The sequence below is a fragment of the Emys orbicularis genome, chromosome 1 (assembly GCF_028017835.1).
Source record: "Emys orbicularis isolate rEmyOrb1 chromosome 1, rEmyOrb1.hap1, whole genome shotgun sequence".
Taxonomy (NCBI): Eukaryota; Metazoa; Chordata; order Testudines; family Emydidae; genus Emys; species Emys orbicularis.
The window spans coordinates 209,925,295-209,939,942 of NC_088683.1; the positions used below are offsets into that span (position 1 = coordinate 209,925,295).

The 14,648-nt window shown below is 41.5% G+C and overlaps 1 protein-coding gene across 1 annotated transcript; it reads right to left on the reverse strand.

The window, feature by feature from the left end:
• Positions 1-1,327: 1,327 nt before the first annotated feature.
• SIK1 (salt inducible kinase 1) lies at positions 1,328-12,214 on the reverse strand. The gene is made up of 13 exons (XM_065421766.1): positions 12,062-12,214; positions 11,073-11,189; positions 8,391-8,454; positions 8,002-8,163; positions 7,398-7,522; positions 7,158-7,281; positions 6,019-6,242; positions 5,544-5,693; positions 4,659-4,781; positions 4,153-4,375; positions 3,239-3,514; positions 2,445-2,676; positions 1,328-1,748 (listed from the first exon to the last, which is right to left on the reverse strand). The coding sequence occupies exons 1-13, from the start codon at positions 12,212-12,214 to the stop codon at positions 1,328-1,330; spliced, it is 2,394 nt and encodes a 797-aa protein (XP_065277838.1).
• Positions 12,215-14,648: the final 2,434 nt, after the last annotated feature.

Sequence of the window (14,648 nt, forward strand, 5' to 3'; positions counted from 1 at the left end):
CAATAAAAGCATATTACAAAGTATAAAAAAATAAGTAGTGTATATATTGTTTTCTGCTTCCTATTTATACACATATACAGTATTAAAAACCATACATAAACACCTAATCAAAAACCTCATTGATAATATGCCAAAAAAAACCCAAACCAAAAAACCAAAAACGAACACCCAAAGATTGTGCTGTTTCACTCAGTTTTGATAGTTTTGTTCAGAAATAGCTGTACTCCTTTAGAGTAGAATTCTGTTCTAGCCTATTCCTTTTGTCTTTGTACAATTATAACCTAGATATTGCACGTTTCCCAAGAGTCAGTTCTAGCTGGACCCTGATAATGAAATGCGTAAAAATGTAATTAGCAGCAGAAATAAAATGTGCAGCACTAAGAAATATCCCTCAGGCAACTTCAAAGGCAACATCTGGGGGGCTTTTTGAAAGAAATAGTTCCACCTCACAGCCCAATTTTACTAATTTCAATCCCAGTGCCTCTGCAGGAATACAGGGAAAACAACTTAGTCAACATTTATGAAAAGATTCCTAGAGATTTAGAACAAAAACAAAAAAGACATTACACAATTTGGATCATGATATCAGGGGATAAAATTCCAAGAGAGATTAATTGCTTCTGTGCTAACAATTAGAACTTTTTTTTAGCTGTTCTAGCTGATATATCAAGCAAGAAGTTCACAGTTTTCATTTAAAGCATAAGTGTTTTTAGGGAGGAGGTGTTGGTTCCTTTAAAGTGAGTATCAACTAAACAAAAACAAATGGCAATGCTTCCATTTTTAATTTTATCAATGCATAATGTTGCATGCCACTGGTTTTTTAAAGAGGTAATCAGCTTCACAAGCCCATAAATGAATATTGTGAAAAAGGGAGGCTCTGGTCCCTTCTTTGAAAAGCCTCTCCCTGCTGTGTCACCACTACTGACAGCTGTTAAAAGTCTTGCATAACAGCAGAGCTGTATTGGTCTGACTTGAGTACAGTACCAAAGTGTTCTACCCAGCCTCATCCATCCCTGCTCCCACCCCCTACCCACCCCTCATTTCACCCTTCATTATTTTTCTTCAAAAACGTTTTTCAGTTTCTATTCATATTTGTTCAGTGCAAGAATAATAGAAGCCAAAAGACATACATATTGCTTGTTTCAGTTCTATAAAGTTGTTAGCTTTCTGAACCAGACAGCCTCTTCACATACTTCAAAATTTATTGCTTCTGAGAGTCACTCATCCACACGCCACAAGCCATCCATGGAACTCTAATGCTGTGGAACGATGGTGGAAGTCCTTTGCAAAAATAAAAGAGGTGTGTGAGCTACAACAGCAGGAGCTCTCATTTCACCAGGACAAATTTCCCTAGCTGGCTGGAAGTGAGGTCCTCCATTTCACAGTCCCCATTCTGCAAAGTGACAGCATCGTAGCTCGGAGACTGCACAGAGAAATTCTGTTGCTGAGAGAAGTTGTTGGTGATCGGAGAGACATTGCTACTGATGTACAGCTGGGTGTCTAGAAGATGAGCAGCTGAAGACACTGGTGAGACACTGACTCCAAAGAGGTGAGGTTGGAGCAGCTGGGTGTTGCCACCAAATGCCAGCTCAAATGAGTTCTCCCTTCGTAGCTCTGACAGCAGAAGAGAGTTAGATGTTTTGTAAGTGTCTGTACTGTCAGGAGAGAGGATGCAGTGTGTTGCAGACACCCGAGAGGACTGGTGACATGTTGGCTGGATCAACTGGTGATGCTGTAACTGGAGCATTCTGAATAGGATTCAAGAGTGAAGGAAATTAATACTTCTTGATCACGCTGTTCTTCCCTGTAGCACTTCCCCAACAATTACTGACCTGACTGGTGCATTTAAAGCAACAGTTTAGTAAAGCTAGATACAAATATGGTAATCTTTGGAAGTTACAACAGAATAATTAGGTCACAATTTGGTCTGCTATGAATATACATTTAAGTGACTAAGGACTGTGCTTCACTTGTGAGCTGTAACTCTACCAAATTACAAGGCCCTATATCCATGCCACAGGCAAGTTGCAGAAAGGGGAAAGAATCTTTCCCCCAAATTAAACAAAAATAAAGCTTTGACAGGCAGAAATAGTACGTTTTGCCCTTCCAATACATATGGCTTTTGATGTGACTATCTTAAAATCTACGTGATGATCTTAAAACCTAATGACTCCTGTGAAATATGTAGGTCAGCATCATACTCATTTCACAAATAACTTCTCTGTAACTGCTTATATAAGAGGCTTGTCTGCTGTCACATGGCAAGAGCCAGGAAGAGAACCCAGTAGTCCTAACCCTCAACCTCGTTCCCTAACCAAAAACGAGGTATTATGAAAAAAGAACATCTCTTTGTAGAGGAAGCTCAAAACGGAGTATAATGTCCTTACAAACAGATGGTATGTCCCTGCCTTGTTTGAGTCTCTATACTAAGCACGCTTTCTCACCTCTGCTGTTGCAGCACCTCCTCTAGCAGGCTTCGGCCCTCTCTGCTGCTTCCTCCATTGCTGTACATGCACGTGTTCTGCTGAGAATGCTGGAAAGGGCTCATGCCACTGCGTGCTGCCCGAGTGGATGAAGACTGGCACACCTGGCGAGCAAAGCCCTTGATTTTGTTCAGCCCAAGGAAACCTTTGGCTCTAGCATTCTTTCGTAACTGTTGTCTAAATGCCTTCAAGCCTAGAGGCAAGAACAAAATTTTTTTTTTTTTTATTCGTCATTAGCGTTTTGCCTGGATGCCCATCTGGGTGCTTCACTTCTTCATCGATCAGCAATTCCCAACCTCTCTGGGCAATTGCACTAGTTTACCAGAGTGAGACTTCAGGTGAACCAGACACTTCACATTCATCTGCATGCCCTATGGTCAGCAACGAAGCTTATGCACATGCAAGACTGTGGTTTGGGGCAGCTCAAGCGCGACTGTAGACTGGGGCATGTACAACTAAATTGAAAGTGGGCAGTAGTGGTGTACTGGACTCAGTGTAAAAAAGAGTGGAATGCCTAGGATAGCAGTCAGAGAAATGGGAAATTCTATATTGGTACATGGAGCCAGCATTCGGGAACCTCTGGTGTAGGTGACTTACATGAAGTCAAGTTATCCTTCATGTTCTATGGCACTATCATGATGGACACCACAGAAAGCCCTAAGATCGATAAGTCAGAGTAAGCTTCCCAAAATATTACCGTGTGTTGCTAATTAGAAAAAAGTGTACAACCAACTATACAGCAAGAAAGGAATTACCTTGAGTTAATGAGGTATCAGATGCACGTCTTCCTTCCTGGAAGCTAACAGGCAGCAGAGAAGCACCTCCCATGCAGCCCTGAGCTTGCAGCCCTGGAGTGTCAGATTGGGAAGTCAGAAATGGTGATGTCATCCTGGCTGTGGCTGGGTTACCAGTCATTACTTGATCTGCCAAACAGCTGCTCAGAGCCACTGAGCTGTTGTTTGAAGATGAGGTGAGGCAGCTGTCTGAACTAGTTCCTTCTGTGGGGCTTGTCGAAGAGGAAATGACTATGCCTACAGATGAAGGGGAAGGTGAAGAGAGAACATTTCCAAAATGGAGTACAGAAAGAAAAAGTTGCCATCAGATTAGTCTGTCCACCTACACTGCAACTAAACATAACCTGCCAGCATCAAAAGTCTCAGACAACAACAGAACAGCAACTCATATTGTACTAGGACATGATTCCATGTGTGCACACTCAATGTAGAATTTGGTTCCCTGAGATCAGCACTTACTATGTGCTATTTGGCACTAGAGCCCTAACATAGATTTTGGGTTTTTTTTAATTGCACAAGGCTCTCTCCTGCTCCAGCTAAGTCAATGGCAACATTGCTATTGATTCCAATAGACAAGGGACCCTACTCACTTTATCAGGTTTTACAGGGGTAGAGGGGTGCAGGAAGGAGTTTGGAGGGTATGATCTAAAGAACGTTTCTCTTTAAAAATATGTAGGTAACTATTGATAGCTGGGGTCTCTCCTGAGCAATAGAACTGGGCAATATTTAATTTAATTTCTAGGAGAGTTTTCAGAAACCATGTTATTTAAATTTAAAAAAATACCAATGAGTGAACATTGCAGACCATTTATTACTGACCGTAGTCCACCCCTCACAGCCCGTATTTCAGAGACCTTCCACCCTGCAGGACTTACATGGAGGGGTACATGGATAGAAATGAGTAGTGACTTCAGCCAGCGTATGCCTCCTGCTGGTGTTGCTGGGGAGGTGAAGAGGGTTGTAGGCCTTGATTTCCTCCGCCAGGTCTTTCTCCTGCCTCACCTCCTCGCTAATGGTGGTTTCTAGCAAACTGTTGGGAGAAATGGAGCGATTCCTGAAGAGACCATTGAAGTTGGGATCCACAGGAAAGAATACTGGCTGCAAAGACATTAGAATACAGGATATAAGTGAAAAGCTATTTATTTTTGCAAAAATATTCTCATTTGTTAGGAGCTCTGCAAAGCCCTTAATTGTGCCTTTATTATGCATATTGTGATGAAAGGCACTGTGACACTATATTTATATCTTAATGTTTAAATTTTGGGGAGGGAAGGGTGGAGAGGCGGAAGCAGGCAAGCGCTATATATACTTTTAACCTTTGTCATGTCAAATTGACAGAACAATAAAAACCTGTGGGTGACATTTAGATGAGAGCACCAACCTGTAATGGACTGTTCATGTCGCAATCCATTTCTGCTTGCAAGGATGACTGAATCAAGTTCTGAGGTTGATGGTAAAGCAGAGATGATCTCAGGGATTCACTTGCAAGGCTGTCTTGAGGCATCTGAAGGCAAAAATAGATTTAGAGAAGGCATCTTATAAACTGCCGTTCAAAACTTCAAATGTTTTTTGCATACTGAGTTTCTAAATCATCTTCCATCCAAGCTTCTCAAAGTATTTGGCAAGAATTAACAAATTTACCCTCCCAACACACACATAAGTAGGAACCTATGAAACTCCCTTTCACAGATGGGAAAGCTGAAGTACAGAGAGGTTAAGACAACTGCCTGAGGTGACATAAGAAGTCTGTGGCGAGCAGGGAATATAACCCAGATCTCCTGATGTCAGTTCTGTGTCTCAATCACCACCCCAACCACCCTTTCTTTTTGTTAAAAAAAGAATGAAAAAAGAAAATCCAACTGACTCATGGAATCTCTCTGAGGTGGCTGTAACAAGGAATCAGAGGAAGTTTCATTGCTGTGCTTCTGAAAGGGTATATTTTAATGAGAAGCCTGATCACTTGGTGAATTACTGACCAGCACTGGAGAGAGACTGTTCTTTGGACCACAAACTAATGCCAGTTATTAGGAAATGGGCCATTAGTATTCAATCAAGCACCAAATTCAATCAGCAGCCTGCTGAAGAATGGAATATTGTACCCTCTAGCTTGAGGACAGAGATTAAGTTTGACTCAGAGGACCTCTCTATGGCTTTTCCATAACATTATGGGCAGCAATGTCGGCTAAATAAAGTAAATGATACAGCAGAGGAACAAAATAAGAATACCAGCAGATGTGACTTTATATTAGATAATTCACCTTCTTACCTCAATGTTGCTGAGCTCAGAGCTCCTTGGTCTTTGCTGACGGCTGGTCACTGGACGATTGGACAACTGGTTGTTTCGGTACTCCTTGAGGCGCTCCAGGAGAAGATAATAAATTGCAGCAAAATGGTTGTAGCTGCTGTTTTGTAGAGACTAGAAGATATGAAAAGGATTAAGATACAGATGAATCAACTTAAAGAACTCAAAAAGCAGCAACAGGAAATCAGATTTTAACAGCACTGTTCCAATAATTTGTGAATAAGTTTTACTGAACATTATACAGTTACACTGAATCAAAGTACATTTTTGATCAGACACACATATATATAAAAATAAAACTGAGTAGCTAACCTCTTGTTCTTTCCTAAGTAACTGATTTGCATGCAAGTGTTGTCTAACCATCGGCACTTTATTAGTCACTGAGCAAGTAGCTAAGAAGTAAGCACCACTCATACTAGCAGGGCAAGCCAGAGCTCACCTCAACTGTTCTCCGCCTATCAATGCCAAGAGTCTGCATGATCCCAAGGACTTGCTCATTGTAGTCACCCAGGTTAGAGTTGTAGTTCTGCATGGAGAAGGACAAAGATTGCTGCTGCTGGAGAGAAGGGTCTGCTTGCATCCACTTGTGCTGCTTTATCTGGGCAATGGTTATTCGTTTAGTTGGGTCCACAACTAGCATCCGTCGGATTAGTGTTTCACAGTCTAGACAAAACAGAAAATGCCTTTAACAAGTGGTAAAAACAAAAGCCAGCCACATACAAGAGACTATTTGTTATTTTACTGCTGCATTTAGACAGCACTAGGAAGTCTCTTCAGCAACATTATAGCAGACCAGTTTTAGGTGGGTGCAATTCTACAGATGTTTCATCCACTTACAGTAAATCTGAATTTGGCACATAGTCCGTTATCGACATACTTGTATGTAAGCAGCTTTGATTATTTTGTTAAGATAGGTAAGGGATGCTATTAAGGCCTAGCCCTCAACGCCAGGGAGAAATCAAGTTTACCTATTTTTAAACCCAAATGATCACAGTAGTAACAATATCCTTTAATTCCCCTTTTCACAAGGTTGTTCAAGAATGAGCTAGATTGCTAAACCTTATTGTTTTTACTGACCTTGATAGCATATTCTGAATTTTAAAATATATCACTTATGTATAGTTAAAATATTTGAAGAGAACTACACCCACCTAAGAATTACAGCCGAATATCATTAAAATGTTATTTAACACACACACACACACACACACACACACACAAAACAACAACAAAACAACAACAAAAAAACCCACACACTTGTTTCTCTAGCAAGGGCATGAATTAGCCATTTTAAAAAAAATCTATACTGAATCTAAGTGTAACAGATCCCAGGAAAGAAAATGTGCTAGTTTATGCTGCAGGTACAACACTAAAGTAACTCTGCTGAAAACCTAAGAAAGGGAAAGGGCAATGTGTGATAGCAAAATATTCCCATCTGTCACTGCCCTGAAAAGATACAAAGGCAGAATCTAACAGATGGAGAGGCAGAAAACTGATTCTTTCACAAAAAGACCCAGATTACCAATCAGCCCCCTGTTGGTAGCCCCTTTTCTGGTGTTAAGGTTCCAGGAAACGCACCTTGGGACATGAAGTAGGGGATGCGGAATCGTCCCTCCAGCACTCTTTGTCTCAGAGTTGGTAAATTGGGTCCATCAAAAGGCAGAGAGCCACAAACGAGGACATACAGCACCACACCAAGGCTCTGTCAACAGAAAATAGCACAGCATGTAAGGGACTGGAGTAGAGTTAGCAATCATGAAAGCCCAGAAAGAGTTTGATGATGCATAAAATGTGAACACTACAGAACATAAAGCTTACCCATATATCAAGGTGAGGTCCTTCGTATTCCTTGCCTTCAAAAACCTCAGGGGCTGCATAAGGTGGGCTTCCGCACCAAGTGGAGAGGGGCTCCCCTGATTTGTAGAAATTTCCAAATCCAAAGTCTGAAGTAAAGAGAAGAGTCTGGAGTGAGACTTCATTAAATACCAGGTTAACATTTCAAAATCAGAGAAAATGAAGGAAAAGCAGACTTGGGGCTTGTCTACATGGTGGGGTAATGCACAGTACAGTTCCCTAGTGCATTTATGGGAATTTTACCGTGCACCAGCAGAGTCTACATGGACCAATTAATGTGCAATACATTAGTGCACTTAAGAAATCACACCGCTGTAGTATGCCTTATCCCACCACGTACACAAGCCCTTATTGCATAGAAGTTCTACACTTACTCATTTAACCTAGGCTTTTTCAACAAGAGGATATATTCAGAAAAATAGTACTATCAGTATGTCCTATACAGCAGTTTTTAAAAGTTTTATTTTATCTTACATATTTATAGGAACACCTAGCTCTAAGACTGTGGAAATAGGATTTCATTTCCTGCTTTATATTTTAGCAAAAGTAACCATGTAAATATTCTCACCTGCTAACTTGATATTCATGCTAGCATCTAACAGAAGGTTCTCAGTTTTGAGATCCCTGTGCACTATGTGATGGCTGTGACAGTATTCCACTGCAGAAAGGATCTGCCAGAACTTCTTTCGAGCTTCACTCTCGCTCAAGTGTCCATTGGAAGTCAAATGATCTGTAGCACACAAAAAATAAATATGAACAAGAATTAACACCTGGCAGTATGTTTTCATTATCCTGACGAAGCTGCATTCACCACTTGATATTTGTGACACCTGACTGACTTTTGGGAAACCTTCAACACTATGTCAAAAACATATCTTATTACCCCACATGAGTACTAACAATAAAGTAGGGTTTTCTAAATCTAGGTAAGTGTTAGTTATTTCAGTGAAAACTTACCAAACATTTCTCCATTTTTTGCAAACTCAGTAACAATGTAAAGCATATCCTTTGTCTCCATAACCTGTCAAGACAAAAAATTAGGACACATTACAAATGTAGATCTCTGAAATTGTTTTTACGAAAAAAATGCATGTCCTAAATCTAGAACCTCTTAGTGCAATTATTTACAGTAACTGTAGGCAGCAAAGGCTTCATTCCTGCACCGCAGTATTCCTTTCACATACAGAGCTATTCAGAAAGATAATGAATTAATGCTTGCATATCTAAAATACACAATTGCTTGCTTCCTTCATACTCTTTTCCCCTCCCCCCCATGCCCTCAAATGTCTATGAAATAGGCTTATGGAGCATTTCAGCAAGCTTTACTTCAATTGCAATACATTTTTTAATGAAAACAGAGTTCAGTAATCACTTTTGATCACTCAAGGACATTTTAAATTAAAAAAAACAGGTTACCGGAATTCAAGGACTTTCTGCTAAAAAGGCTAGCAGATACTGAGATGATCAGAGCAGATATTTACAGCAAGAACACAGTGAAGAAGTGATACCATATACCCCAGTCCGACTTGGTATCAGATACGATACATTAGCCTGCAAGGTGACAGCTCTGCCGGGCAAGCAGCAAAAGCTTGCTGTTCGAGCAAACTCTATTGCTCCATGTCCGTCAACAGCAAGTGTCAATCCTAGCCAAAAGTTCATTTATTGAGCTAGTACTGATTTACTTTTAAACATTTGTTACTGACTTCTATAAAATAGGTTATAAACTAGCCAATATACTTTCTTTTTTGGAAGAAAACAAAAACAAAAAACAACCCCGTACAGCATTTCACATATTTATTTTTTAGTCACTGGGACATATTTTTCCTTTTTGTTTCAAATGTTAACATGAGCCATTTACCGAGAAGGGCTCTTCAATGAGAACTGTATTTTTTGCTCCTTAGGCAGAGGCTTACAACAGGTTAACAACCAAACAGGTGTCAATGCTACTTCAGAGGCCATAATTTTCAACTGTCTTTGAAAAAGGATATATGTCAAAGAGAGAGAAGGGAGCGCTCTCATCTCCCCTGCCCTCTCCCTGCCATGCCATGCACAAATGAAAACAAATAAAAAAGGGAGAAAAGGAAGAGAGGTTTCCAATTTTAAAAAATTGAAGGGAAGGAGTTTAAGTGTTCTGGGAAAGGTGCCAGCTGGATGAAAGTTAGATGCTGGTGTTGAAACTAAAACACAAAAAACCCAACATCAACACTGGTATGTCATCTAATTCCACCCCTACTTCTCAGTGGCCAACAAATAGGTACAGTATCAGTTACAGCAACAAAGAAGAGAAAATTCAGTTGGAAAGTTAAACTGTGATCTATTACCTGTGTCATTTGTTCAGTTAAATAATCTGGTTCAATAAAGTGGGATTTAAACTACTTTTTTAGAGCCTTGAAATACAATTTTCACCTGCATCATTCCACTGAAGTGCAATCAACAGAACTGTTAAAATATCTTTATGTATCCTATGTAGCCTTACAGGCAAGAGTGATGTCAATCAAACATTAATGCCAAATAATTTTTTCATGATTAATAATATAAATATCAAGTACTCAATGGATGTTAAGCGCTTTAATAACCAATGTCTTCACTTAAGCACCTGCCTTACTGGCTCTTCTACTCTACTTTGTGTTAATTGACCTCCACAACATAAAAACAAACAGGTAAAGATCCAAACTGATGATAGTATTTACTACTTCACACTGCATTTCAGACCTGCCGCTAGATTTCTAAATCCATCTTTTACCCTTCCCCCTCTCACAGACAAATCGTGATACCACATCTTCTAAAATCCATATGGTACTGTTTAAGACGATTAGGGGGAACTTACACCAAATGCCAATTAGATCAAATATTTAGCATTTTCAAAGCAGTCCTTGCTCATCAGGCAGCAGTGATCCTATTTTCTGCACAGCACACTAGTCTGTCCTTACACTTAATGGAACAAGAACTGAACTAAATTAAAATACCCACTCAAAAATAAAATGTGGAAGATGTTGGGTTGTTTTTTTGTTCGTTTTGGAAACTAACAAACATGATTAGTGTAAGGAGCAAACAAAAGCATAATGGCCCATAGTTGTAAAGTCTTTACATAAAGGTAAAAATGCATTTTTTTTTTAAATTCACAAATTTTAAAACAGCTCAGTTTGACCATTGATTCATTATTTGAGAGGTTTCAACAAAAATGACCTTCAAGTTTGGTTCTGTTTTATTTTACAAGAGCTTAAGTTTTGCTAGTATAATTTGCAAGTAGGATATTTCTATAGCTCTTAAAAACTGAAAAAGCAGAAGCATCAGGGGGAAAATGAGTTCCTTAGAAATACAAATAGCCAATTCCATCAATTTCAAGATCAATTCCACTTGATCCAAAACTAACTTGAGTCAATTTTGACTCTTTCCACTAAAATTAAAACACCCCACACTCAGGTTAATCAAAGGATAAACCTGCTAAAAGAGAACAATGAAAAAAAAAATCTTAAATACAATGCTTATTGTATTTGTTTAAATACTTCAAAAAGTACAATGTGAGTTCTCTCCCTGCACGTGTGATTTAAAACCATGTGCAAGATAAGATCATTAGCAACCAAACCCATGGGATGTAAGTACATCTAACATGAATGCAGTCATCAGAACAGATCTTACCTGATACAGCTTGATAATGTGGGGGTGGTTCAAAAGCTTCATTATCTGGACCTCTCTATAAATTTTCTCCAGGTTGCTTGGATCTAATCTTGTTTTGTCTATAATCTTTATTGCAACCTATAAATTTAAAACACAAACCCAGACATTTATAAAATATGTACTTATGCTGCTGAAATTCTGAATAGTTCAAAACAAAACAACTCTAAAGTGTCTGAGTTCTGCCAAACTGATTCTTGTTTCCATTATTAAATGCAGGCTGTACAATATATTTTAAATTTCTCTGTTTCACATAAAAAGGTTACACAAAGTAATGAACTGAACTATAGTTCTGATTTCTGCAAAAGACCTATTAAGTCACCTAATCCATACCCCCTTAATGCAGGATCATCCCTGATAAACTATTTTCTATTGCATTGCCTAGTCTGGTTTTAACACGCAGATTGCAAATTTATTTATTTTAATTTATAAACCAACCAATAAGAAAAAACTCTTTACTCGTATAGATTTAAAAATGCAAAATTCTTAGGTTTTTTTTCTGAATAACTTCCTCATTTAATGAAAAACAAATTAAGGAACTCTAAAGTCTAAATAACAAGATTTTATGCTCTCTTTCTACACAAATTACTTTAAATTTGCACAACCCTAGCTACTCTCTAAGAATCCACATAGGGCTAAATAATTAAATTGCAGTGTTAAAACAGCTGGCAATATTTTCTTAAATCTATTTTTGTGTTTTTGTTTTACATCAGCTGTGTTTATTATACCACTAAGAAACAAACAAACAAAAACTCACCTATAGTTTTATCAATTATTACTATCACACTTAATCTATAGCCATGATTATATTTTGTACAGTACCACAATCTTACTGTATGTTAGTTTATTTCACCACATTTGTGGAGGTGGGGGGGCGGAATTTACCCAGAAAGTTTCATGCCCTTTAAAATTTGGTTTCCTATATGAAACTATAGAGTAGATTTCACACCCACCTGTGTTTTGGTTACTCTGTGCCTGGCCAGCTTTACCACTGCAAAATTTCCTTTTCCCAAGGTCCTCTCAATATCATAAAATCCAACCCGGAGAGGCCTTCGCTGGGCTTGATTTGGAGTGGGAACAGAGGTATAATCTGACATGATCACCATGGCTTAGATTTTGGTGGGCAACAAGCAATATTTAGAAGGTATGCATAAGCGCTCCTCTTTAAGCCTAGAACCTGTGTGAAGATAAGACAGACACTGATAAATCAAAGGGAGCTTTTGCTTTCTCCTCCAGATGAAAACACTCAAATAACACTAATCAGATTTTAAAGGTTTCACCAAATCTTTAAATTGTGCAGGGTGGAAAGCTTTGAACTAGCCAGGCAGACTGCACAACCCGACTTCTTGGAGACATAGACCAACTTTCCCCCGTGCTTCACTCAGAGCCCGAGATTAGTTATGAAACAGCCTGGGAGTCTCTTCCTAGCAAAAAGCCCAGTATTAGCGATACACCGCAAAGAGCAGCTAATAGAGACATCCCACTCCCATTCATAGCCATGCACTTTTCAGATCCCTGGGATTCAGCCCTATCCCTGATTCCACTTGGAAGAGCTTCCCAATTATCAGAGTGGTAGCCCCGTTAGTCTGTATCAGCAAAAACAAGGAGGCGTCCTTGTGGCACCTTAGAGACTAACAAATTGATTTGGGCATAAGCTTTAGTGGGCTAAAAACCACTTCATCAGATGCATGCAAGTGGGTTCTAGCCCACAAAAGCTTATGCCCAAATAAATCTGTTAATCTCTAAGGTGCCACAAGGACTCCTCCTTGTTGTTCCAAATTATAGCGACCAGATGCCCTGATATAGGAACACTCCCAATATTGGGGCTTTGTCTTATATGGGCGCCTATTACCCCGCACCTCCTATCCTGATTTTTCACACTTGCTACATGGTCACCAAGCCGCTGCCAACCTAGTCCCCCAGTCCAAAGAGGCATCGCTAATAGTAGCCACCCCCCACCCTGCCGCAGCCCCGAGCACCCAGCAGGGACCGCAGCTCTCCCCGTGGAGCCTCCGCGACCCAACGAGAGGCTTCCCCGCCGGGCGCGCTCTGGGCTGCGGCTCCCCGCCTGCGGAGAGGAGCCCGGCGCCCGCAGACGGAGGGAAGGGGAGATAAGGCACTTCGAGGCGCTTCGCTCCTGTCCCCGCAGCGCCGCCTGCCAGCGCTGCCCCAGCGCCGCCTGCCCGCGGCTCTCCCCGGGCGCCCCCCGCTTCCCGCCCGGGCGCTCCCCAGCAGCTGCCCCGCGCGCTCCTCAGACAGCGCCGCGCGGCTCCGGGTACCTGCGCGCGGGGGCTCCCCAGTCCCCGGCTCTCGCCGCGCTACTGCTCCAGCGGCTGCCTCCGCGCGCTCTGGCGTGCTGCTGGGGGCAGAGGAGCACGCGGGATCCCCCTTCTCCCGCCCACTGCCCCCCCCTCCGAAAACCGAGACAGACCCATTGACGTCACTTTGACGCCAGAGAGACGCGCGCCCAAGCGCGAGGCTGAATGAGAGCGAGACATCGGGCCGTTGCCAAGAGACGAGCTGTTCTGACGCGCGGGCTGATGGAGCCGTCGTCCCGGAGACCAATGGGCGGTGACGTCAGGGCAAAAGGGGGGGCAACCGGGCACCTGTCCCGGCGTCACGTGACCCGTTTGTTATCATTGCGGGGTCGCCCCCTGCCGGAGCCGCCGCGGCCCGGATTAACCCCCAGCGGGCTGGAGCCGGGCCATGAATTAACCCCCCGCGCGCCAGAGCCGAAGTGACTAAGGAAGCCGCCCCAGACCAAATTAGCCCCTGACTACTAGGACCACCCAGGAGCCCTTAACCCCTGCGGTGCCGGGGCCCAGCCAGGGACGTTAACCCCCGGATCGCCTGTCTGCACTAGGGGGAAAATGTGTTTTTACCATGGTGTTTCCTAGCCTGGGAGCACCGTGTGAGGGACCCTATCTAGACAGTAAGCTCTGGTGTAGTGTAGCTGTCGCGCTTCGTGTGCACCAACTCCCTACAAACTAGAGCCAACATGGCCTGGGTGGATTAAACCTTTGTCTGTTGGAGCAGCAGTGGCACAGATTAGAAACTGGATGTTTAGAAGAGAACGATGATGACATGGGGATTAAACCCTGCATGCAGGGAGTGAAGAGGGGATGGCACTTGTTGCCAGCTCTCACTATTATATTGCATGTTATGCAGTATTCGGTGTTTTTCTTAAAGCCCTAGCTCCCGGGGCCATTTTATTACAGGAGAATCTCAGCTTTCATTTAAAAGAAAAATATGCGTCTAGCTTGCATAGTCATGGGCGGGAAATGGGAAACCATGAACCCCACAGTCTCAAAAACCCATAAAACAAATAAGAACCATAAAATTATTATTTTTGAAAGTCCTATGGTTTTTAAGTCTATCTCATGATATGTTAGGGCCTGACTCATGATTTTTGAATATTTGGAGTTGGCGAGACTATTAACCCTATGCATGCAAGAGATGAGGCGCAATATATACATATATACATATAATACCCCTTATATGTTAGAGGAAAAGGCATATCATTTGGGTTAAGCTCCAGCA